Genomic DNA, 27503 nt, shown 5'->3' with positions numbered 1-27503 from the left:
TTTAATAGTTCGGTTCATATTCAACCAGAGCATAAGTTAAATTTTGTTTATTTATTTATTTATTATTTAAAAATAATTTAGTATCAAATTTAGGATACATTTTTATTTTTATATATAGAATTAAATAAAAAATATATATTTAAATATGCAATATTGGTCAAATAAATTTAGAGATATTTTGGTAAATTTTTATTGAAAATATTCTTTGATTATTTTTATTCTTTGGTAAATTTTATTGAAAATAAAAAAATAAAAAAATTACATAAAACCCCCCAACATGGACTTTCTAAGCAATTTAGCCATCTAACTTTTCCTAGTAAATTTCCAAAAAACCCATGTTTCTTAGCTAATATCCACTATACATGTTTTCTAACAAATACCCTCAATCCATAAAGTTCATTTTTTTTTTTACAAAAATATCCTTTCCCGTACATAACAAATCATACTCAGATCCCAATAAAAGGAAATCCCAGACCACACTTGTACAACACCGGACTGCTCACTTCAAAACGTTGGACTGCCCCTTCAAAATGTCGTACCGCCACTTCAAAACGTTGGATTGCCCCTTCAAAATGCCAGACTGCTATTTCAAAACGGACTGCTCAGTTCTCCAATAGCATAATCCTTGGACCGCCACAATGAAATGTTGGACTGCCCCTTCAAAATACCGGACCGCTATCTCAAAACGTTCGACTGCTCATTTCTCCAATAGCATAATCCCTGGACCACCACAATGAAACGTCGGACTGCCTCAAAATACTAGACCGCCCCTTCAAAATTTCGGACAGCTATTTCAAAACGCCGACTGCTCGTTTCTCCAATAGCATAATCCTTAGACCGCCACAATGAAATGTTGGACTGCCCCTTCAAAATGCCGAACCACTATCTCAAAACGTTCGACTGCTCATTTCTCCAATAGCATAATCCCTGGACCGCCACAATGAAACGTCGGACTGCCTCAAAATACTAGACCGTCCCTTCAAAATGCCGGACAGCTATTTCAAAACGCCGACTGCTCGTTTCTCCAATAGCATAATCCTTGGGCCGCCACAATGAAATGTCGAATCGGCCACTTAAGCAAAATAATCGCCGGACCGGCCATTCGAGCAAAATAATCGCCAAACTGCCTCTTCCAAATGCCGTACCGCCCTCTCCAGTGAAAATGATTTGTTATGTAAAAGAAGGGTATTTTCGTAAAAAAAATAAACTTTTTATATTGGAAGGGTATTTGCTAATAAACATGGTTTTGGGGGAAGTTGCTAGGAAAACTTAGGTGGGGGTAAATTGCTTAGAACGTCTATTTTGTTTTTTTTTTGTAATTTGATCTAAAAAAATAAACCTATACCCCAAAATTCAAATAAATATATTATCTAAATAAAAATAAAAAATAAAATACATGACTAATAGATGTTCTTGGGGAGAACTAAACCTACAACTTGGCTTGTATGGTCTATCTCTTGACTCATTAGATGGTGTGATGACAATTTCGCGATGGGACAGTAGATTTTGTGCAATCATGTATCATGCTGTACTTTTATTGTTTGGATGTGGGTCGTTGAGTACATAAGATAATCTATCATACTATATGTTGTCTTCGATATCATGGGGTGATACGTTATAGTACCATCCAATAAATTGACGGATGGTGATGGCAGCCCAGGAAGAACCATACTAAAGGATATGTGAGACAAGTCGACGCCCCCTCCCCGCTACATCATCGTCCATCAATTAATAGGATACTGGCACCACTTGCAATCATAGCATTCATTACCTATATGAAGAAGGATTGTATCAAATTTTTTTTGTGTGTGTGCGTAATTCAATGGGCTCTCTAAGACTCGTAGCTTCCATATACTTTAGAACCGCTAGCTTCTAATCATATTCCATACTTCATATACTCTACCTTAGCTAGCCTAATCCCTACCCTACAATATACACCATAGTGTACCATATACCTTAACCTATCCTATACATCTTAGTTAGTCTACATCCTACCCTATACTATACACCCTAGTTCCTATACACCATACCTTAACCTAACTGACTTAAGCCATACACTTAAACCTTAGGTCCTAACCTTGACCCAATAAGATCAAGACTGCTCTCTCATGTGCATGCAAAGGGACCGATGAAAGCCCACCTAGGCTCAAGCCCGTTCCATATCCATTCTCTCTCATGTCTCTCTTTCTATCTCTTCTCTTTCTTTCTTTTTCTCCTTCTCTCTCATCTTTCTCTCTCTCTCTGTTCTCTTCTTCTTCTCTCCTCTTTCCTCCCGTCTTTCTCTCTCTTCTTTCTCTCTTTCTTTCTTTCTCTTTTTCCTTTTTTCTCTCACTTCTTCCTCTCCCTTCCTGTCTCTCTTTTTCTGCTCTGACCCAGGATGAGTCTGAGCCTCTCTCCTCACCCCTCTTTCTTTATTCGGACTCAGGGCAGGTCCGAGCCTCCCTCTTCTCTCCTTTTTCTTTGCTCGGACCCAGGGCAGGTTCGAACCTCTCTCTTCTTCTCACTCTTTCCCACGCCCTCTCTCTCACGGCCGAGCACACGCACCCGTGCCTAGGGCGGGCTCGGCATTCTCTTCTCTCCTTTATCTTTTTCTCTCCCTTCCTCTCTCTCTCTCTCTCTCTCTCTCTCTCTCTCTCTCTCTCTTGCTCGGGTTACGGACCCGTGTCATAGGCGGCTCCACCCCTCTCCCTTCTCTTCTTTCTTTTCTTTATTCTCTCTCTCCCTCCCTCTCGCTCGTGTCACGGACCAGCGTCATAGGCGGGTCCGCTCCTCTCTCCTTTCCTCTCTTACTCTTACTCTCTCCCCTAGTTGACGGACCCACGCCATAGGCGGTTCTGCTCCTCTATCTCTCCTACTCTCTTCTCCCCTCTACTCTCTAACCTCCCCAGAGCTCGGACCCTCTCCATAGGCGGGTCCATCTTCTCCATCTCTTCTTTCTTATCTTCCCTATCCCCTTTCATCCCTACTTACCCTTTTTTACCCCAAGCTATCTTATACGTAGCCTGGACTTGCACCTTAGGTGGGTCCATCATTTCGTGACCCTATTCATCCCATTCTCTCATTTTTAAACATTTTCTTCTCTCTCTAAATCATACCCCACCTACTCATTCATTTTTATTTCGTTTCTATTTCATCATTCTTTTACTTTCTTATTCACTTACTACTTCTTTCCCTTCTTGAGCACTCGATTTGGGGCGTCGTGAGATAATGCCCTAGGGTTATAACTCTCAGATTGCTACACTAACCATCAGCTTGTACAGTGAAGTCGGGTCATAAGAGACACTGATTATCTTACACTTAGTCACTCGAGTTGGGATCATCCAGAGTTAGCTTTCTTTAGAGTTCGAACATTTTCATTACTCTAACCACCGAGTCACACAGTATTCGGGTTATGAGAGGTTATCATCTCTTTCTTTCTCTCTCTTTCTCACTTTCTTCTCTCCCTTAATCACATTTAGGAGGCTCTTTGTTTTAGTGACATAGTTATAGGCTCAGTCTTGTAACTCCTCTTTCCAACTCCTCTAGGTACCAAGGCTTTATGCCTCGTACTTTTCCTTATCTCTGGTAATAACTCATGGGAGAGGTTACACCGGGGAGACTACCCAATTTTCTTTGGTTCATCCATTACTTCTTTTACTTCTTTTTTTTTTTGTTTCTTCTTCTTCTTCTCATCTCTTAACCAATTTCTTATCAATCTCCTCTTATTCTTGTCCTACCACTTTATCCCAAAACTAGAACCATTAACCTATAAAATACATAAAAGAGGATTACATTACATTTGGATTTTATTAGCAGCTTTTCAGTAAAGAGTTGAGGTGAGGTATTGAATTTAGAGAAGGGGTCGAATTCAAACTGAATTGCTTGACAGCCGGAGGGCTTTCGTTCATTGATTTAAGAAGGCAATAGCCCGGACTTATCTCATGAACTCAAACCACAGTGAGGTAGGTGCTCGAGTCCATCTCTTCATCGCTTTAAAATCCTATCATAGTTGGGCATACATATCAGCACATGACACATGAGCCGTACACGTGCTCATGGGGTCAAGGCGGTTGTTCGAGACGGGGTCAATTGAACCTAGGTCCCCGAGGGAGCCCGGGCGAGGTAGATGCTCAACCACATGTAGATGGTTTAATGGCTAGAGGGAGATCTGTTGAAAGAAGTGAAAAAAGATAGAAAAGACAGGGTAGGTTCAAATCCAAATCAAGATCAATAAAAGGTAATATTTGTTGCAATTACTGTAAGAAAAATAAGCATATAATAAAAGAATGTTAGAAACTCAAAGAGAAAGAAATATGAGAGTTTGAAGCAGCCAATATAGTTGATGGAAGCTCAGTAAGTGAAACATATAATGTGTTGTCGGTCTCGATAAATTGTGACAACTCTAAGACTCATGAGTTCTTAATTCAAGATGTTCCTATCATATGTGCCCGTATCGGGATTGGTTTACCACATACAAGAGCATTGATGTTGAATTAGTTTTGATGGGGAATGATGCAGCTTGTAAGACCATTGGTGTTGGGACAATTACTATCAAGATGTATGATGGAGTTGTCAGAAACTTGACTGATGTTAGACAGATTCCAGATTTGAAGAATAATCTTATTTCTTTGAGTATGTTAGACTTCAATGGCTGTAAATTTGTTGGAGAATGTGGAGTTCTAAAGATTCTTAAGGGTGCTCTAGTTGTTATAAAAGGCACGTAGATCAAATCGAATTTAAATGTGTTGCTTGGGAATACTATCACAAATAAAGCAGCGGCTTCCATATCTGATGATGATGATTCTGAATTGACCAATTGTCGCATAGGCGATTGGGCCACATGGGTGAGAGAGCTTTGACATAAGTTAGCAAATGTCAATTGATCAGTGACGTGAAGAAGTGCAAGTTGGACTTTTGTGAGCACTGTGTCTATGGTTAGCAGTGTAGGGTGAAGTTTCGCTCGTTAGAACATACCACAGAAGGTATTTTTGACTATATTGATTCAGATGTATGGGACACTGTATCGGTTGTCTAAATAGGTGGATCTCTATACTCTGTTTCCTTCATAGATGATTTTTCAATGAAGGTGTAGATTACACATTGAAGAAAATGCAGATGTATTTAATACATTCAAACATTGGAAAGCTATGGTTAAAAGACAGATTGGGAAGAAGATCAAGTGCTTGAGGACTGATAATGGTGGAGAGTACACTTCAACGGAGTTTGTGAATTTTTGCAAGAGCAAAAAAATTGTTCACTCCGATGACACCGTAAAAGAATGGAGTTGTTGAGCGCATAAACATGACACTTCTAAAGAAGGCCCACAACATATCAATTAACGCTAGTTTATCAGAGGACTTTTGGGCAGAGGCGGTCAATACAACGTGTTACCTCGTCAACAGGTCACACCATCTACAACAATTGATTATGTAACACAACAAGATGAATGGTCTGGTAAACTTCTTGTTTATTCTCATTTAAGAATTTTTTGTTGTCTTGCTTATATTCATGTGAAGGATGATAAGTTGAGTCCAAGATCAATAAGTGTATTTTCCTTGGTTATGCAAATCAGGTTATGTGTTATAGGATGTAGTGCTCAGATCCTAAGTCACCTAAGTTTATTATCAGTTGTGATGTCAAGTTTGATGAGTCAGCCATGTTAAAGCACATTCAGAAGGGTACATAAAAAGAAAATCACAGCAGTAGTGATGCGGTTGGGGTGGAATTGATAACTCCAGAAAATACTCCAAAATATGTGTCAAAAAGTCCCTATGAGAGAGTGGATGAAGATGTTGATCATGAGGAGGTCACTGAGTCTACTCTACTTGAGGAAGAGCTTCAGTTTGAAAATGGAAAGAGAATAAAAACACCTGTGGTATGATACGGTTTTGAGGATGTGGTGGCTTATGCATTGACTGCCATATGCTAAGAGCCATCAACTTTTAAGGAAGCTACACGGGATAGTGACAGTAGCAGGTGGAGTGATGTCATGGATAAAGAAATAAAATCTCTTTACAAAGATCATACTTAGGATCTTGTGAAGTTGCCTAAAGGCAAGAGAGTCATTAGATGTAAATAAGTTTATAAGAAAAACGATGGGTCACCTGAGACTGGTGATGATCGATTTAAAGCACATTTGGTTGCAAAAGGCTATATGCAGAAAGAGTAGATTGACTATAATGATATTTTCTCTCCAGTTATGAAACATACTTCTATTCGGGTATTGTTAGAGCAGCTTGGTGTCAAGACCATATTCCTTCATGGAGAGTTAGAAGAACAAATTTATATGGCTCAGCCATAAGGGCTTATTATTAAAGAAAATAGGACCATATCTGCAAGTTGAAGAAGTCATTGTACAGCCTAAAGCAATTTACTAGGCAATGGTACAAGCGCTTTGATACATTCATATGATTGGACACGGGTATGTTAGAAGTAAATATGACAATTGTATCTATTTTAAGAGATTTACCAATAGGTCGTTCATCTATTATTGCTCTATGTTGATGATATGCTTATTGATGCAAAGAATTCTTCAGAAATCAGTAAATTGAAGACTCAACTTGCTAGAGAATTTGATATGAAAGATTTAGGTTTAGCAAAGAAAATTTTGGGCATTAGATTCGCAGCGATCGAAAGAGGGGTAAATTGTGGCTATTTCAGAAGGAGTACATTGAGAAGTCCTCGTTATATTCGGGATGAAAAATTCAAAGTCTGTGGGTACTCATCTTGCTGTACATTTCAGATTGTCGGCATCATTTTCTCCAAGTTCAGATATTGAAAAGGAATACATGTCATGTGTTCCCTATGCGAGTGTAGTTGGAAGTCTCATGTATACAATGGTTTGCACTCGTTCAGATATTTATCATGTCGTTAGTGTTGTTAGCAAATATATGGCTAATCCAAGAAAGGAACATTGACATGCGGTAAAATAGATTCTGCATTACCTAAAGGGTACATCAGAAGTGGGTATAGTATTTGATAGAGATAGTAAGTTTGATGACAAGGTTGTTGGTTATGTTGATGTTGACTTTGCAGGTTGTTTCGACTGTAGGAGATCTATTACAAGTTACATATTTACACTTACAGGAGCTCCCCTGGTTGCCTTGTCTACGACTGAAGCAAAATACCTGGCTATTACCGAAGCAGTGAAAGAAGCTATTTAGCTTAGAGCGCTTGTAAGCGATTTGGACTTATGACAGGATGTGACATTGTGATAGTCATAGTGTAATACATTTGGCGAAAAATCAAGTATATCATGTAAAGGCAAAGCATATTGATGTCAGATATCATTTTATCCATGAGATCATAGCTGAAGGTGATATCTTGTTACTGAAGATTGACATCAAGAAGAATGTTGCAAATATGTTGACAAAGTCGGTTCCATTACAGAAATTCAAGTTATGCTTGGACTTGACAAATATGTTGCCAAGGTAAGCGCCTATAAGGGCGCGTGTAGAGAAGACGGCAGCTAATAATCTTTTTTAAAATTTAAGCCAAGGTGGAGATTTGATGATAATTCTCTTGAATTCTTGATCCCTAGTTTATGGGATTTGTTTCTTTTTAATTTAGATTTCCTAGTTTTTAGATAATTTACATTATGTAAGATCTTTTTTTATAGATAAATCCTACTTAGATTAGGATGAGGCATTGAGTCCACATGGATACGGACAAAATTACATTTTGATAAAGCTCAGGAAAAATGTACCACTTTTGGGCGGATTTATTTTCTCTACATAAAATTATTTTTGTAGAGAGAGAAAACTTATGGGAAAAAGCAGAGGCCATCACATGGGGTACTCTTTGGTTTATTTTTCTCTCTATATTGGGATATATTGTAGCGAGAAAAAGTTCTAGAAAATTAGAAAAAAAACTTTTGGGGTTTTTTTAGAGAGATTAAATTATAGACAAGAAGACTTTGTGGGAGATTGAGTTTTTGGTTCTCACAGGTAAGATGCCTTGTAATTTTTTTTCTTTGATTTAGTAAAAAATATCGATCGTCTTCACCAGTGGATGTAGTCATATCTGTGACGAACCACGTAAATCCTGGTATTTTTTTTTTTGTCATTCTTTCATGCTTTATTTTTGTTGCTTGTTTTTTGTCGATCCTTTTTTTTCGTTCTTTATTTGCCAAAAAATCAACCCATCGGGTTTACAGCTTCCACGCACAACGCGTTTCTCTCTCTACCATGGCTGATGACAAGTTTACTCTATAATTTTTTTTTAAAGGGAAACAAAATGAAACCTATATTATAAAAATATGTAAAAACTAAACCATATAGTAAACCCAAAAGGATTAAAAACTTACCTGTAAAATAGCTAAGAACTCCAATTTATGAAAAAAACCTAATCTGAAAAAGAAAAACTTTGCTATCCATGGATTCCTAGATTTCATAAAGAAACAACCTAGTTGGAAAAATAATTAGAAAAAAAAACTTCTTGTAAAATGTGTAAACATTCTACTTTCTTGAAACCTCTAAGTACAAAAGGAACCCACAATATAACTAAAAATCAGTAAAAAAAAACTCCATCTTATAGTAAGCCAAATAGGAAATAAAACGAAAAGAAAACCTTTTTTTATAGATTATGAAAAAAGTCTTGCCATAGTCTGCCATATTGAAAAAAATTGTAAAAAAGAAACAAAAAGAACCTTGTACTGTCAAACTCTATAAAAACTAACCTTATGGTAAATAAAAAAAGGCAAAAAAAATAAGGTACTTACTTGTAAAATATGTGACGCTGAGCTTTGAGCCCTCTTTAATGGGTCAGCAGGTTTGACGACACTTGCGGTCACTAAAGGAGATTTTCTAAATATTATTAAGTGGTGTAGGTAATCTTTTTCTACCCTTTGGCAGTAGGTTTATATATGGGATCGTATTGAACAATGCCTTCATCGTAAGGAGATGCAATTTGTACATGTTCATAGGGAGAGAAATGGAAGTGCTGATGCTTTGACCAGGGCATTGCGGTTTGACCTTTTTCGGACTACACCTTCTGCTTCTCTCTCCTTTCGTTTTGTTGTTTTTTTGTTTTTTCTTTGTAATTTTTCATTTCATCAATGGAAAGTTGTTGGAAAGCAAAGGTAAAAAAAATATACTCTACAATGTATGTTTGTGCAAATACCAAAATATGAGCAATTTGCTAAGTATCAAGAAATGTAGAAATCACAAATCATAAAAAAAAAAAGTTCCACCAATCACAATCACAATCAAAACACAAGGTTTAACGTAGAAAACCCTTCAATGTGAAGGGAAAAACCACGAGGCAAATCCAAGAGAGAAATCCACTAAAATCAAATGAGCGTTACAATATGAGTTTCTTCTCAAGTTTTTGCCCAAAACTTGAAGCTTATAATCAAATGAGAGAATAAAAATAACTTCGAGAAAATACAAAGTTACCTCACAAGTACTAACAAGATCATCTCTTTCCCACTTCAAAAAGCCCTAAAAAAACGATCTTTCAATGGCTTGGAGATGCAACCGGAGAGCACATCAAATGTTTCGGTTGTCCAGTTGAGTGTTGAGCCTTAGAGAAAACAAAAATGACCCCTGGGATGGCCTAAAATGGTGATAGGAACCTTGTTGCAGCCCTGCATTTTCTTCTCTCTAAGGGCCCTCAAGAATCCTATTTTTTTATTGCAAGAGAGTCTCTCAACCAAGCCCCCTTTTCTTTGTCTTAAAACACTCTTGTTTTTCTCTCTCTAAAAAAAACTCTCTCTAACCCTTTTCTCTGTCTAACCCTTTTTGTCTTCTTATGAGGCTGGACCCCACAAGGTAATCACCGTAACAAACTCCCCCTCCAGACCCATGAGGAGGGCTCCCTCATACTGGATGCTCACATGGCACCCATGCCTGCAAAAACTCTAGATAGCTCATGTTTCTCCTTTGGCACTGTCTTCGTCATCATGTCTAACGGATTTCGATCGGGATTAATCTTGCAAATCTTCATCACGCCATTTTCTAAGACATCTCGAATCCAATAGTACAGCACTTCAATGTGCTTGGTCCTAGAGTGGAATGTAGCATTCTTGCTCAGATCAACGGCGCTTTGACACTCACATCTAACTACATGCTCCATTTGCTTCAAACCCAACTCCATAAGAAAACGCTTCAACCATAGGACTTCCTTATAGGCTTCTGTGGTTGCCTCTATAGTCGAGAGTGTAACACATTTTTACAACTTTGATTGCTAAGAAATGGCTCCTCCTGCAAAAGTAAACAAGTAACCCGAAGTAGACTTTCTTCTATCAAGATCTCTTGCCATCTCCGCATCCATATAGCCTTCCACCAAAGGTAATGAGTTTCAAAAACATAGACAAACTTTATATGTGCCTCTTAGATACCTTAGAATCCTTTTTACAGCTTCCCAATGTTGTTTGCCTGGATTTGCCAAGTATCTGCTAACTACACCAGTGGCATGTGTTATGTCAGGCCTTGTGCACACCATAGCGTGCATCAAACTCCCTATGGCTGAAGCATAGGGGATCTTCTCCATTTCCTACTTCTCTTCACTGCTGGTTGGAGATAACTTGGCACTCAACTTGAAGTGACTAGCTAATGGTGTACTGACTGGCTTGACATTCTTCATATTGAAATTTTCAAGTACCTTCTCAATGTACTTTTCTTGTAATAGCCACAACTTTTTGTTTTCCTATCACGCTTGATTGTCATGCCCAAAATTTGTTTGCAGCCCCTAGGTCCTTCATGTTAAAAACCTTGTTCGATTCTTTCTTCCACTTGTCAATCAAATTAGCATCTTGATCAACGATAGGCATATCATCAATTTATAACATGAGAATAATAAATGAAGATCCAGAATACCTTCTATGGTAAACACAATGGTTTGCAGTGGTTCTAATAAAACTATGACTCATCATAAAATAGTCAAACTTTTTGTACCATTGACGTGGCGCTTGCTTTAATCCATTCAAGCTCTTCTTCAACTTGCATACCATGTGCTCCTTGCCCTTCACTAAGAAACCTTATGGTTGTTCCATATATATTTCTTCTTTTAGATCTCCATGCAAGAAAGTTGTCTTAACATCTAACTGCTCAAACTCAAAATCTTGACTAGCAGCTAGACCAAGGATAGTGCGAATAGAAATCATCTTCACAATGGGAGAAAAGATTTCATCAAAATCAACACCATTTTTCTGCCCGAATCCCTTGACAACTAGCCTTGCCTTGTACCTCATTTTATTCTTTTTCAACCTAAATACCCACTTGTTCTTCAAATCTTTTCATCCTTTTGGTAGCTTAACAAGCTCATAGGTTTTGTTCTTATGCAAGGATTCAAGTTCTTCTTTCATGACTTTCTTCCATTATTCATTTTGCTCATGTACCATAGCTTCTTTAAAACATTTTGGTTCATCACTTTTAGTGAGTGAGACATACTTTGATGATGGATATTTTGTTGAGGCTTTTCGTTCTTTTTGTGAGAAGGTCATCATAAGCGATTCTTCTTGAGGAGGTTGCTCCCCTTGCTCAACATCACCATGTATGTCATCATTGGCATGCACATCATCTATTTTAAGAGTCTCACTACCCCAAACTTGGTCATTTTCATTTTGAACTTGCTGCCCATTATCATCATGTATGGGTAAAGGAACTTGTGCTTCTGGCAGCTCATCTACAAGCCTCTTTGGTGGTTCTTCTTTATCAAAATCAAAAAGTGTTTGGTTTTCACAAAAGATCACATCTCAACTTCTATGCAACTTCTTGACCTAGGGATCCCACAACCTGTATCCAAATTCATCATCTCCATAACCCATAAATACACATTGGGTTACTTTGTCATCTAACTTGCTTCGATACTCTTTAGGTACGTGTATGAAAGCTTTACATCCAAAAACTCTGAAGTGTGAGTAGGATATATCGGTCCACACTCTTTTTGGCACATCCCCTTCCAATGGCGCCGAATGGGATAAATTTATCAAGTAGCACGTCGTATTCATAGCTTCACCCCAAAACTCATTTGGTAACTTAGTTGAGGAAAGCATGCTTCTAACGCTTTCCATTATAGTACAATTCACTCTTTCTGCAACACCATTATGTTGCGTGTGGACGGAACAATCTTATCATGACGGATGCCATGCGTGGCACAATAGTCGTCAAACTTCCTTGAGGTGTAATCTCCACCATTATCTGTGTGAAGACATTTCAAGGACTTTGATGTTTATCTTTTAACCGTGACATAGAGCTATTGAAAAATTTCAAATACTTGGTCTTTGCTCTTCATGGCAAAGCTCCAAACTTTTTTGGATGCATCATTAATAAAGGTGACAAAATACAAAGCACCACCAAGAGTTTCACAGTCATAGGGCCACATACATCAGAGTAAACTAAATCAAGTATTTCAGTATCCCGTCTAGTTTTTGCATGTGAAAAAGAAACTCAATGATGTTTTCCTACTCGACAATGATTACAAGGGGTTGTGGGCGTACCTTTGAGACTTGGAAGAGAATTTCTTTTCACAAAAATCTCCAAACCTTTCTCACTCATGTGACCAAGTCGCTGATGGCACAAGTCAAATAAAGATTCTTCAAAGGTAGTGTTCATCTCACCTTTGGATAGCTGGGCCTCGGTCTTGTAGAGAGAGCAGCATTTCTTGCTTCTTGCCACAACAAGAGAGCCATTTTTCAACTTCCACACTTCATTGCCAAACTGTGACTCATACCCTTCATCATCAAGCATTCCTGTTGAGATGAGATTCACATTCTTGATTGATCCGGGGGCTAAGGAAATAGATAGAACGTGTGCCAACATTCCAAGAAAAAGGAAGAAATTCAATTCCTGAATTATATGAAGCCAATAAGCAAACAGCAAATCCATGGGTATTTGACAAAATTCCGTTACTCGAAGGAGAGAGGAACAAGGGCATTAAATGAAGACCCGAGATTTGAAGCACCGTCAGATCAGGCGCAAAAGCAACGGAGATTTGAAAACCGCTCAAGAAGTGTGGGAGACGCTTTACAACACATATCAAAGGGAAACATTCGACTGATCAGATTTTCGGGAGTGCGAGCTTGCCTTGCAGTTAAGGAAGGGAGCATTCTCGCCCATCAAGTGAGCGTTAGCTACCGCCGTGGGGAGAGGGTCCTTTGGTTCCAAAGGAGATCGTGACTGGTAAACTATATGCTTAGAATGAGAGCAAAAGAGCATGTCTGCATTCCCTTGTCTGTCTAGATCCACGGCAGGTGTTGTGAGAAAAGGAAAGGGCAGCTAAGCCCACTAGACATTCTGATTCAATCCTATAAGCTAAAACTTCCAGGCAAGCTAGTTCTAATTCACTCGCTCGTTAAATTGACACTCAACATAAGTGTGAAATTTGGAACATGTCTCACATCCTTGAGGACCAACTTGTAGCTAGTATTGGTAGTAATGCAAACATCACTCATTCCAGCAATTTTAGATACTTTATTATTTCGCATTCTTACCGAACCAAAGTCTCCCAACTTGTACATGGTAAAGAAATCTCTGTGTGAAGTAGCATGGAAGGATGCTCTTGAATCAATCACCCAATTTGAATCATCACATGCTGCACTAACACAAACTTCACCACATGTCCAGAAGATTATAACATCACTGGATGCAACTGCAATGGTTTCCAGATGTTCTTTGTTTTCATCAGTACATTTTCCTTCTTTTTTATCTCTTTTGAACTTTCGACACTCCTTCTTCATATATCCGGGCTTCGTGCAATAGTAACACATCACTCTTTTCTCGACTTGTATCTCTCTTTTGATTTTCTTCGGTTATGATTTTCTCTATTCTTTGGTCTCCCACATTCTTCAATGACTAATGCGTGTGAGTGGGACAAATCTAAAGATTTTCTTCTCACTTCTTCATTCAACAAACTACTTGTAACTTGGCTCATGGTAACAACCCCATTGGGTGCTGAGAGTTGCTAAGGGATACAACAAGGGTCTCTCAAGTATCGGCAATGAGCTCAACAACATTAATGCTTGCAGCTCATCAACTGGCACCATTTTCATGGCTGCCAACTGATTTACAATGCTTTGCATTTCATTCAAGTGTTCCGCAATCGACCTGTTCTCCTTAAACTTCAAGTTTACAAGTTTTCTAATTAAAAATGCCTTATTTTTTGTCGTCTTTCTCTCATGCAAATCATGCAATTTCTTTCACAAGGAAATTGCACTAGTTTTTGTTGATACATGGTGGAACACGGTATCATCCAACCATTGCCGGATGCAAGCTATTGCTTTTCAGTCTAACTTCTTCTAATCATTATCAATGATGGTTTCCGGCTTCTTTTCTATCCCCTCAATTGGCAAATAGAGGTCGCTTGAATAGAGAAGGTCTTCCATCTTGGCCTTCCAAATTGACCAATTACCCCCATTCAAACTAATCTACCATGTAGAGGTATTTGTATCCATCTTTGATTCACACACGAATAAAAAAAACCAAACCTGGTGTGCTTTGATACTAATTATTGGGAAGCAATGCCCTTCCCTTCTATGTGTGAATCAATGGTAAAAAAAAAAATCTCACAATGTACGTTTGTGCAAATACAAAAAATGGGCAATTTGCTAAGTACCAAGAAATGTAGAAATCACAAATCACAAAAAAAGGAAAATTCCACCAAGGACAATCACAACACAAGGTTTAATGTGGAAAACCCTTCAATGTGAAGGGGAAAACAATGGAGCAAATCTGAGTGAGGAATCCACTAAAATCAAATGAACGTTACAATATGAGTTTCTTCTCAAGTTTTTACCCAAAACTTGATGCTTACAATCCAAAAGAGAGAACAACAATAACTTGGAGAAAATATAAAGCTACATCACAAAGACTAACAAGATCATCTCTGTCCCACCTCAAAAAGGCCAAAAAAAATGGTCTTCCAATGGCTTGGAGATGTAACCGGAGAGCACACCAACTGTTCCGATTTTCCAGCTGAGTGTTGAGCCTGAGAGATAGCAGAAATGAACTCTAGAATGACCTAAAATGGTGATAGGAACCTTACTGCAGCCCTGCACTTTCTTCTAGCCAAGGGCCTTCAAAAACCCTATTTTTTTTATTGCAAGAGAGTCTCTCAACCGAGCCCTATTTTCTTTATCTTAAAACACCCTTGTTTTTCTCTCTCTAAAAAAACTCTCTCTAATCCTTTTTGTCTTTTTATGGGGCTAGACCCCACAAGGCAATCACGGTAACAAAAGCTACAGTTAATTTTTTATTTCTGTATGTTTTTTGGTAATTCAGTGGGGATGACGAGAATTGAGAACTTTCTTTCTGTATTTTTTTTGATAATTCTGTCTTCTTATGGGGCTGGACCCCACAAGGCAATCACTGTAACAAAAGCTACGGTTAATTTCATTTATGTATGTTTTTGAGTAAATCAGTGCGGATGACAAGAATCGAGAACCTTTGGTTATGGTTAATTTTTTATTTATGTATGTTTTTTGGTAATTCAGTGGGGATGACGAGAATCAAGAACCTTCTTTCTGTATTTTTTTTGGTAATTCAGTGGGGATGACGAGAATCGTGTACGTTGTTTTGTAATTCATTGGGGATGGAGATAACCAAGAACCATCTTTCTGTATGTTTTTTTAGTAATTCAGTGGGGATGACGAGAATCGAGAACCTTCTTTTTGTATTTTTTTTAGTAATTCAGTGGGGATGACGAGAATCGAGAACCTTCTTTTTGTATGTTTTTTTGATAATTCAGTGGGGATGACGAGAATTGAGAACCTTCCTTTTGTATATTTTTTTGGTAGTTCAGTGGAAATTATTTCTATATATTTTTTTGATAATTTAGTGGGAATGACGGGTTCCATTTTTTCAAATCATTAATATATGTTAAATGAGATTAGAAACTTAGACCTTAGCATGTGGAGCAGTGATCCTACCGCCACAACTCCAACCCCGTTCTCAAATATGGCACTAAAATAAGTGATTCTCTCTCCACCACCCCAAATTATAGGGGTTTTCATTTTTTTTCCCCTATATTTGTTCCAACTTCTTATACCTCTCTCCATCTGTTTCTCACTCTCTCTAGACTACCCCTCGAGATTTCGGGCTTCCTATGTTTTCGGTCTGAAATTTCGAGCTTCCTATCTTTCCTTCCTACTTTTTTAAAAACCCATTTTTGTCCAAAGTTTGTTACTCAACGAAATCTGAAACCGAACACTCTAGAGGGGTCCCAAGGGCCCAATGATCTATTTGATATAGCATTCCACGTGTTGTTCATGCGAGTGAGTATAGGAAGTTTGGTATTGAGATTATTTATTAATTAATAAAATAAAAACACTATATAGAACTATTAAAAATGGCAAAAGATTTCCTCTACTCCTGCTGGAGCATAATATGTGCAGACATAGATAAACAAGAAAAAGAATAAACCAAAAAAAACGTTGAAAGGGAGAGAAAAAAACAAAGGTGAGGTTTGTATGAGGTTACCTTGTTCTACTGTAGAAGTAGGACGCACATATAAAATGTACTCAGAGTTGTCACTTGGGCGTCGAAAACCATATGATGGCTTCAAAATATCTTTTTATCTATAGTTGTAAATTTTAAAATTTCAAAAACAGTAGAGATCCAGCGGATCAAGAAACAAGAGAAAATATTGAAAATAGACGATCAAGATAATTTGTTACATGATGCAATATTTTTTGGACTTAGAATTATTTTTTGTCTTCATGAACATTCATCTCAAGATTGAGATGATCAGTTGGAGGGTTTTATTGCATAGGAAAACCCTCTACTGTAGGAGTTTGGAGGTACAGGTTACTTCAACAGTATAAGGTTACAACCTTATATAATTTTTTTCAAAAAAAAGATAAATAAGAAAAAGAATAAACCAAAAAAAACATTGAAAGGGATAATAATAATAAATAAATAAAAATTGAAAAAAAAAAAAAAAAAACCCAAAAATGGAAAGCAAAACTGATCCAGCCCAGGACCCACCATCTCTTCCATAATGTAGCCATTTCCCAATGGCAATGGAAATGCCAGCCTCTCTCTCTCTCTACCATGGCTGATGATCTGAGCCATGGCCGCTTCCTTCTCCTGGTCGTGATCATGGTCCACATTGGGGTGGCCCTCTCGAACCCCCGCACAAATGTGGTGGCCGTCTACTGCACCAAGAGCCGCGCCCACAACATGACCACGTACCTGGCCAACTTCGTGCAGGCCACGAGAGCCCTCACCGCGCAGCTCACCACCACCGGGTTCGGTCTCGCGGCGGCCGGCACCACTGATGACAAATTCTACACCCTCTCCCAGTGCATGGGGGATCTCTCCATGCAAGACTGCGCCACCTGCTTCGCCCAGCTGAAGGCCATCCAATCAGGCTGCTTCCCTTCTACTGGTGGTCGAGTTTATCTCGACGGGTGCTTCCTTAGATCGGAAAATTACAGCTTTTTCTCTGAGGCTGTGTCCAACATTGACATGAAGGTTTGCGGGAGCACGACGAGAGATGGATATGAGGCGGTGGCGAGGGGTTTGGTGAGCAATTTGGTGGAGTGGGCACCGGGGAATGGCGGGTACGGGAGGGCGTCGTCCACAGGAGAGGGAGGGGATAGGGTTTATGGGCTGGCCAACTGCTGGCGGATCCTCGATGAGGAGTCATGCTCAGCATGCCTGAAGAAGGCAGCCGCTGCGGTGTTCTCGTGCTTACCGACCACTGAGGGGAGGGCCATGAATGCAGGCTGCTTCCTCCGATATTCCGACCAGAATTTTTTGAATGAGGGCCATGACATGCCCATCGAGATCAATAACAGTGAGCCCTCCTCCTTCTCCTTTACTCGCACCAAATCTATCATCATCATTATCCGAGCCTTATACCAACTGCCATTAACCGTTTTTATGTTTGTTTGATTTTAGTGGGTGAGATGGTGCAATCGTTTGGAACTCTGGCAGCTGGTATATTTGTGCTTGCGGTGGCAATCATCGTCGGAGTGATCCTTGCTAAATCCATACAGGAGAGAAGGACTGCAATCAAGAACACAGGTAACAATGACCCTCAATCTACGACCCGAAACAAATGTTTCTCCATTCTTAGTAGTCTGTATATATAAACAACTATATCATAAATTGCAGGAATGCAACATGATGAAATGGATGCTTCACTCTTTAAAAGAAGCTTGAATTTCAAATATTCAACCCTTCAAAAAGCAACCGGCTCTTTCAGAGAATCTAATAAGCTGGGTCAAGGAGGATTTGGTGAAGTCTATAAGGTAATCTCACACAAACCTCTGATTTCAAAACCTGCATTCTGAGTTCATTAAAAAGGCAATAACACCTATAGGTGTGAGGACATGCTTCCCATATCCAATATAATTGCAGAAGAGAAAATCCATGACTGTTGATCCCTGAATACCACCATTTTGGTGTTCTCCAAGCCAAAATGCCACATTCGAACCATAATTCGTTAAAATTGTGAAGAGGGAAACCAAATTTGGCATAAGTAGTGGTGTGTGATACTCAAATTTGACAGAAGAAGCTTCCTCCATTTCGAGACATGGAGGGATCCTATGATTCCTCTGTTCATTACCTGATCTGTTTTGTCTCTCCTTATGCAATTTTACTTATTAGTCTAATATTGTTCTATACTTCCATCAGGGAACCTTACTAGATGGAAGAGAGATTGCAGTGAAGAGGCTCTTCATGAACCCAAAGAACAGGGGTTCCGATATTTACAATGAAATGAATGTAATCAGTCGAGCGCAGCACAAAAATCTCGTGAGATTTCTAGGTTGTTGCCTCTCTGGCACTGACAGCCTCCTTGTCTATGAGTACCTCCCCAACAAGAGCCTCGATCGCTTCCTTTTCGGTGTGTGAAATAATCCCTCAATGTTTCACATTAGAGTGCCAATGTTTTTTCAGAATTAGTAATTGTGTCTCTAAGGTTGCTACATTTGTGATTCTGAGATATCATTCAGAAAAACTGCATTACATGGAGTATTTGTATAGCAGTTAACAAATCTAGCAAAAATCATAAGGGAAAAAACTCGAATTTTCCTTTTAAGCATATTTTCAGTAATCTCTACTTTAGATATTACATAGTGAGCTTGATCAAAATAATTGTTTTTGATAGGTATTTCCTGTTGTTTTGATATAGAATTAGTGTCTTCTATTACTTGTGCTTCTAAGTGTAGTTTCCTATATGGAAGTCAGTAAAATTCCTTGTATTTTCCTTTGAAAGATACTCAAATGTCAATGAATTCATCTTGATGTATGGGAGTTATTCATATGATGTTTAAGTTTTGTACTCATTTTTTTCTGAATGTGATTTAGAAAGTATTGCTAAGAAGATGGAAAAACTCACTTTTTTCTTTTCCTTATTTTGGAAATAAATCAATATAGGTCTAAAATTATCATGAGCTTAATGTTATGAAATTTTTTAAGTCCCAATTATTCTTTGTCAGAACTAAATTTTTTAAGTCCCAATTATTCTATGTCAGAACTGCTCTAGCACAATAATTCTTGTCACTCATATGCTTTTGTTTTAAGTAGTTGCTGTTGTTGTTGTTAGTACATTGCTTCTATTGTATTCCTTTCTTTGCAAAGGGTTGGATCAAATCTGCAGTTTATACATAAAAAAATCTTCGTGTGTTAATTATTTTATTCTTTAGTAGAAAAGCATTCTACCATCTTATAATGCAGAATATCGCTTTACAATCAGCTTTATGTTCCTTATAATAGTTTGATATTTACCAAAATATAATGCAAAATAGTTTGAATACCATGTGCAGCTCTACATAATGCAAAATGATTTCCAATAACTTGGTGAATACTGTCCAAATATTAAATTTTTTACATTAAAAGAACCGAAAGGATTTTATTTTGGAGACATCACTGCTATATCACTAGTTGTAAATCAAAATCCTTCATTCAATTAATCAATAGTTAAATTGTAAGTGAGTGCAAATTCTGTTTTAGGTGAAAATGTATCCCTATCTTGCTATATAATTAGAGTAGTCAATTAGGTATACAATTCTGACATTGAGTATTACTTTTATAACTACATTTTGCATTGTGGCTGCATCGCTCACGGTCAAAATACTGTAAATCTTTGCTTTAATCTCTCTCTTTTCCTCTCAATCATAGATTCAATTAGAAAGAAAGAAATTGATTGGAAGAAGAGGTTGGAGATAATTGTGGGGACTGCAGAAGGCCTAAAATATCTGCATACAGAATGTGAGGTGAGAATAATTCACAGAGATATAAAAGCCAGCAACATCTTACTTGATGTTAGGCTCAGACCCAAGATTGCAGATTTCGGCCTTGCGAGGTTCTTCTCTGGCGACAAGACCCATATAAGCACTGCAATTGCCGGCACTCTGTAAGCAATTTGACCTATCTCAATTTTATGGACTCATCCAATTTCCTTTTTAGATATAATTTTTATGCAGTCCTGCCAATATTCAAAGGCAAGATTCTGTACCATCTACACAATGGCATTAATATACACTTAATGAAAATTTAGCAGTCAACAGGGAGGAAGTAATGAACCAAAAAGTTTGAAAAAAATTGAAATACGAAACAAAACTCAAGAAAATAAATTTCATACCCAAATAATTAATAGCTCAGACCAATGACGAAAATTGAGAAAATACCTGTAAGAAATAGAAAAACAAATATGACAAGAAGGTTAAAAAAATAAAAACAAATTTTTCATCCAAAGAAAAATGAACTTGAGTGGAAATGGAAAAGAAAACAAAGATTCTTAAAAAAGAAAAGGAAATAATTCAAAAACCAAAAAAATGAAATTGATTAACAAAGAAAGTGCAAAAAGGCAAAAAAGAAAAGGAAAAAGAAGTAATTAAAATAAAAGTGATTAAGGATTTATTTCTCTAGAAAATAATTTATTTAACAAGAAACTTGCAATAATAACAATTATGAAAAAATGGAAAGTAGTGAAAGAAACGTAGATACCATAATAAGAAAGTAAATTTTAAGAGCCATAATAATTTATAATCTTAACTTTGAGAAATTCATTTATGCTTTCATTCTTTTCATTGAAAGGCTGCTTATTTAGTTATAATATCACCAGAATGATAATTATAAATTGGTGTGGATTGTTTCATTAGGGGATACATGGCACCTGAGTATGTTGCTCATGGACAATTAACAGAGAAGGCAGATGTGTATAGTTTTGGAGTGCTTGTTTTGGAGATAATCAGTGGCAAACAAAACAACAGATCTGTTGACACCCTTGTCCCAACTGTATGTCCTAATCTTCTTTTCTTTCCTGTTCATTTTTCTTGGTTCCCTTTTGAATCATTGGCACCAACTCTTCCCTCAACAAGATAGAAATAAGAAAGGTAACCCTGCAAATCAAGTGAAAAAAAGGCCTAAGTGATCTTCATTTTTGCTTGTTTTTATGTTTCCCCTTTTCTTTGCTTATCGTATGTTTTATTTGTTATTGGTTCTCTCATGTTACCATTGTTCGACATACTCATGGTTTCTCAAACTCCTTTCAATTTTCACTGTTACAGTCGTGGAAGCTTTTCATGTCGGATGCAATCATGCGAATAGTTGATCCATCAATGTCAATCATGGATCTGGCAGAAGTAACAAGGGTTATCCATATAGGTCTCCTTTGCACGCAAGAGTCCCCGTCGTTGCGGCCTTGCATGGCCGAAGTCGTTGACTACCTGAGTAAGCAGACTGTACAACTCCCCTCACCTACTAAACCTCCGTTCATGGATGAATTAGGTGCGGGTAGCTGTAGCACATCTGAGTCCCCTGAAGTTCCATTGAAACTATCAGTTTCCTATTCTCAATCATACAATGACTTGGAGCCAAGATGACTGTAATCCCCTTGTGTCTTCTCTGCTTTTCGTCACGTCCCCAAAGACATTAAGCACCCTTTGATTGATCCCTTGGAGGATGGATGATTGATCCCCCCTCCCCTTTTTTTTAACCATGTGATATACTCAAAGAACATGTAGTCATGCAGGGTTGCAACCTTACATAACCCACTCATTTGTTGATAATTTCACGTTCATTTTGTTTGTTTAGGTAATTGAAGGTCTTTCTTTTGTCAAAAGGCCTGCCATGGAGGAAACTGACGCATAATCTGAATGTACCTTTCAAACAAATTAAGGAAACCTTTTAGGATAAGCCTATTGATATGGTATCCATGTCTTTTCAAGGTATAGCCTTAGTTGGTTCGTGTTGCACCAAAAATCTTTTGGGGCACACAAAAGAAAAGTTCAGAATCTCTCTCTTATTTAAGGATTTGCACATAAAATTAGCAACAATATAATTTAGAGAAATTTATCAACTTGTACCAAAAGTTAAGGTACTTAAAATTTCACAGTAAGTGTGATTTCAAATCCACAATTATGAGTCATTTGTTAGGTTATTTGAAATTTGATCAAAATAACGATGAACTGTTTGAAATTACATCAAAAGGCAGATAGGTCAACTCTTAGGTGCAATTGGATCATTTTTCCTATAATTCATGTATTTATACATGAAACTATAATTCATACATTAGTCAAGTTCCTTTTTAATACTTTCTTTTGGCATCAATGTTTTGTGAAGCACTTATTGCTTGTTAAGATATTCGAGCATATATCTTCATAGCTTTAATCTCCTAAGAAGGTGAAAACGTTGCTCCTGATACAATGGTTGATATGGAACGAATAAAGCTGGCAATGGGCCTGGCCTGGCCCTAAAAAGGTAGGGCCCCAGGGCAGAGCTAGGGCCACTGCAGGCCAGGTTCATAGGGTTGAGAATTTATCCAGTCTAGATCCCAAACCCAAAATTCAGATCCTATCTGGATTTGTGTATGGATCTACGATTTGGATTTGAAATTCAGATCTGGATCCAAACTCTAGATCCGAATAGTAAATTCTGGTCAGATTTGGGAATAGGTGGACCCCACCAAGGTTTTTAAAATAATATATAATATATGTCACCACTTATATATTTATTAATTTATTTATATAATTGTTTTAACTTTTATAATTATATTTTAACTTCATAATATACAAAATTGGAATTGATCTTTATACTTTTTGGATCCAAATCTGGATCTGGGTGGATTCGGACCCAGACCCGATCCGAAAAATTCTTAACCCTACTGGTTCAGCCTGGCCGAGCCTCGTTTTTTCTTTTTTCTTCTTCTTTTTCTTATTCATTTATTTTTGGTCCAGCCCAAGCACTAACAGGGCCAGGGCTAGCCAGGGACCCAAGGAGTAGTATCCACCACTAAAGGTCTCACAAAAGGTCAAACCAAGAGGATTTTAAGCAGAGAATTATAAGTGTGAATACAAGAAGCCGCAATATGTATGAATGCGTAGGCCAGCTCTAAGTGGAATGACACCTATCTTATATACAGTCCGCCACTCTCCTAATAAAGCCACAAGTTCACTTGCAGACCACCAATGATTCTTTCACTGAGTATATGAATGCTGCTTTCTGCCTTTGTTTTTGACAAAATTTGGACTCTAGAGAGGTACAAGCTCTCCACATTTTAAGGCCATAAATGATTTAGTTCTCTCTTTTTAGTAGGGTAAGAAGACAAGAGTGGGGTCCTTTTTTTTTTTTTTTGGCCTTCTTGTTAGGATGTCAAGGAGGGACATCAGTAAGGTGTAAAGTGAGAACTCCAGTTGACGATCAAAGCACTCGCGACTATGGCAGGTAGCCAATTCTTGTCAAAGATCTCGTTATTGAGGGCTTTGTCCTTGCTACCATAGGCTTTGCTCGTAACCGACATTGCCTTCACTGCTCCTAAACAGCACGATAGGGGGAAGGGGTGGGCCTATCATTCTCATATCAATAGGGGTGGTAGAAAGAGAACCTGGCCTCTATTTGGAAAAGCATGAAAATGACATGTATCTAATCTTCAAGAATTTATTACAAATTGTAATAGAAGACATTTTCCTAAGTTAATTACAAGGATATTCTTTCTCTATCAATCATCACCATCCGAGTTTTATCCAACTATTTAGGGTCGGCTATATCAATCCTATTCCATCATTCTGCTAAGACTTCTCTGATTTTCTCTACCATGAAAGTTATTAAATCCACTATATTTGATCGCTAGGTCAGTGTTATTAGGAAGAAGATCAATGCCGAAAGGCGAGGGAGAGGGCCCATGCACATCTCAATGAAAAAAGATTCTAGTAAGGTTGATCTAAAAGAGTTAGACCCTTGGAAAAATGGTTTTTTGAAATAATGCGAATGGAAAATACATTACAACACACATCTAGTGAATGATTCATGATAAAATGTTTTAGATTCACAGGAACAGAGTACCAGATATAGCATGGTCCCCAAAGCCACCATCTAATGCGCTAATTAAGCACGCTATACTTTGCGCCATAGGGAGCACTCAGTGTTTTGATTAGGAAATGTAAACATGTGATACCCATGGGCCTTCCAATAAATTTTCAGTATGGTTTTCTACCAGGAAGATGAATATGCAAAAACGTGGTACACCTTGAGGTCCACGCTTGTAACCAACCATATAATGAGTTCCAGGCATAATTGAACTATAGGGAACCATAGAAATTTTCTCTATGGAAAAGTTGGGTTTCAACCCCCAAATTTCAACAACATTTCCATTTGGGCCACGGACTCAACCAAAAGAGAACGAAATTTTTTGTTTTTTAAATTTCAAAATGGGTGGTTATAAGAGTGTCATTGAACAGACACAGTTCCAAAAAAAATATTCTCAAATTTCGTGACTCACCCCATGCTATCCAATTTGTAAGTAGGAATGATTGTGACCTCCATATGCAAAAATAAAAAAGACTTTTTGTAGACATCCCGTTACTGATTTCTAGTATTCAAAATTTTATATTAATTTGTCTTTTGCCCTTTGTTTAAGTGATTAAACAAGGGAGATCAAAGTTTCAAACTCTTTAAGCCTGTCCCAAAAATATTTCTTTTAAAATAAATTGTTCACTAGTTCACCACCGATAGACCGATTCTCTAGATGGGCGATCCGTGTCACTGAACCGTATTTTTAAACCTTGGAAAAAACCACTATCTCTATAATATTAAAATAACATATTCCAAAACTGCGTGCGGTTTCCCATAGAAAGACTATTGAGAGTTGGTGAACCTTTCGGACCTAGGTATATACTAATCTAGAAGAAATTTAGCACATAATGAATAGTTGGTGAACGTTTCCTTAATCCGTCGGGTCAACAAATCTGGCCGTTCAAAGCATTTCAATCAAGATCAAAAGGAGTATTTCTAGTGGGATTCTTTGGACAAAATTCAGTGTTGATCAAACAAGTAATGATGTTGAATGTTATAAGTCTTTGGCATCACTAGAGACCCAACAAATGTGGTGTGAAATTCCCATCACATTTTGTAACTTTGATCAGATTTGACGCCATCGATATTCGGAAGAAATTCAACAACATTTTGTGATGAGTCCATTAAATGTATATTTCAGCATAAATTGTGAGTGTTTTGGTCAAAATATATGAATCAGTAAAAGCTTACTTATCATCCGAGCCTTAGCCTTGTCCCAATTAATAAAAAAACTTTTTATAAACTCTGTTGAAATGCCTGGCCAAAAATTCCATCCACGGTTTGTTTGGACCAAGATATTGGTTATGAAACTAGTAAACAAGGGAAAAGGGGATTGAGGGAATATTTGTGGGAGTGTCACCTCGACACTTCAAAGGGGCTAAGTGTCGCATATCGACACGGTTAGACAGGTTATCAACACATGACTGTGCGAGGTGGATGATTGCAATTCTGAGCATAGTGTCAATACTTTTTATGAAAACGTCTCCTAACCTCTTGAAGAGTTGAGGGTTTATGAAAACAATGGCGTGATTATTATATTGCATCATGGGTGCTACCACTCCGCTCTAGTCATAACTTCGAAATGTATGTGGACATAATTAAAGGATTGTTTATAAAAAGACTATTTATTTTTTGTACATGAAGATCACAATTATTTCCATTCATTAGATTTCAAAATGAATAGCTTGGGTTGAGTCACGAAGTTCGAGAAATTGTTTTAGAACTTTATGTCTATTCAATGACGCTTTCACAATCACCCTTTTTGAAATTTAAGTGACAACAATGATTAAGACTTCCATATATAAAAGGTAAATATTTGTACATTCTAAAATTTATACCATACTTTGCAGGACTTTAGATTCGAATATTCTAAAAAAATACTAATACTTCTACTAACACAATTACAAAAAAATATTAACAATATTAAGCAAAATATTATTAGTATTACTAATACGTTTTAAAAGCATCATTTTGGAAAATAAGAAATAGAAACATCTTTTAAATATTTTCTTGCATAAAATAAATTTATATTTTCAAGTATATATAGAGTAATGATCCTATGCGACCCTCCCACACGTATGTGTGTAGGACCTCAAAGGATCACCATTAAATTTGACACCGATCTCTAGAAAATTTATCACAAGGGTGTGAGACTTGACTTTTCTAGAGATCTGTGCCAAATTTAATAGTGATCTTTTGGGGTCCTTTACACATAGGTGTAGGATGGTCTTATAAGATCATTACTCTAAAATTTCAAGTTATTTGGATTTGTAAAAAAAAAATTAAAATTTAAACACGAAATAAAGTCATGACCGTCAGATTGCCCAGATTCAATCTGGGCCCTTGAACTCATATGTTCATATGCGTTAGTGGGCTAATCCCAGCTTTTTCCATATATATAGGGTGTGGTTTGTATAGAGCTTAGGCCTAAACAATCAAATTATAGCCTACCTTCAATTAGTGTCAAGAAATGTGGTTTTAATATTGAAAATATTTGTAATAGCCTTAAAATATATTTTCATATTCATTTATAAAGTTTAAAGCTTCAAAAATAGTATAGATCGACATATCTATGAAAACTTGAACATCTTGAAAATTGACGGTCCAAAGACGTGTTACAAAATGCACTATTTTCAAAACTTGAAATCCATTTTTTTTCTCATGTCCATGTATCTTGATGTCGAGATGATCGATTTGAAGATATTTGGGCATCAAAACAATATGTTCTAGTGAAATTTTTTAGGTAGGCTCAAATTTGATTGTTTAGAGCTTCGTCTCTATATATATAAATATATATATAGCAATAATTTAATGCAACAGTTGTATCATAGTATAATGCAACTACATTTCTAAAAAACCATATTTGTGGTATTTGTATGACCCACAATTTTGGACACACTCTCTTCATCTCAATAATCAATCCCTTTGATATGGTCAAAATGAGTCCCCTCCAACAACGAATCTAGACAATTCATTTGGTGAATTTCAAGATCTTAGCTTTTATAAACTCAAAATCAAATTTTTTTTTTTTTATCATTGTTCATCCAATGATAATAAAGCTATCTAAAAAATTGATAAAGGAAAAAATCTTTCTAAAACCTAGATCTAAGCATCTTATCAAAATAGACGACCTATTTTAATTGGGCTAAAAAATATTTTCTAAGTTGTGTTTTCAAATTTTTATTTTTTATGATTGTTTACTATAATGAAAAAAGTATACATTTTAAAATTTGGATCACACAAATGGCCCTAACATGATTTTTAAAGATTGTGGCATTATATTCC

General features: G+C 37.2%; 1 protein-coding gene across 1 annotated transcript; it reads left to right on the top strand.

Annotated features, from left to right (window-relative positions):
• Positions 1–16964: 16964 nt before the first annotated feature.
• On the top strand, positions 16965–22080 carry LOC18430847 (cysteine-rich receptor-like protein kinase 2). The gene is made up of 7 exons (XM_006840987.3): positions 16965–17715; positions 17820–17945; positions 18036–18172; positions 18558–18768; positions 20046–20280; positions 21029–21164; positions 21437–22080. The coding sequence occupies exons 1-7, from the start codon at positions 16968–16970 to the stop codon at positions 21749–21751; spliced, it is 1908 nt and encodes a 635-aa protein (XP_006841050.1). The 5' UTR covers positions 16965–16967; the 3' UTR covers positions 21752–22080.
• The last annotated feature ends 5423 nt before the right edge of the window (positions 22081–27503 follow it).

The sequence above is a fragment of the Amborella trichopoda genome, chromosome 3, assembly GCF_054954075.1.
Source record: "Amborella trichopoda isolate Santa Cruz 75 chromosome 3, AtrichopodaSantaCruz75HAP2 v2.0, whole genome shotgun sequence".
Lineage (NCBI taxonomy): Eukaryota > Viridiplantae > Streptophyta > Magnoliopsida > Amborellales > Amborellaceae > Amborella > Amborella trichopoda.
The sequence above is the reverse complement of the archived record's forward strand: the minus strand, read 5'-3'. Positions and strand labels throughout refer to the sequence as shown.

Bases quoted from the DNA above. Each gene is read 5' to 3' on its own strand.
- LOC18430847 (XM_006840987.3), top strand. From the start codon at position 16,968: ATGGCTGATGATCTGAGCCATGGCCGCTTCCTTCTCCTGGTCGTGATC. The intron at 17,716-17,819 runs GTGAGCCCTCCT...GTTTGATTTTAG, and splicing joins GCCCATCGAGATCAATAACA to TGGGTGAGATGGTGCAATCG. The intron at 18,769-20,045 runs GTGTGTGAAATA...TCTCAATCATAG, and splicing joins CCTCGATCGCTTCCTTTTCG to ATTCAATTAGAAAGAAAGAA.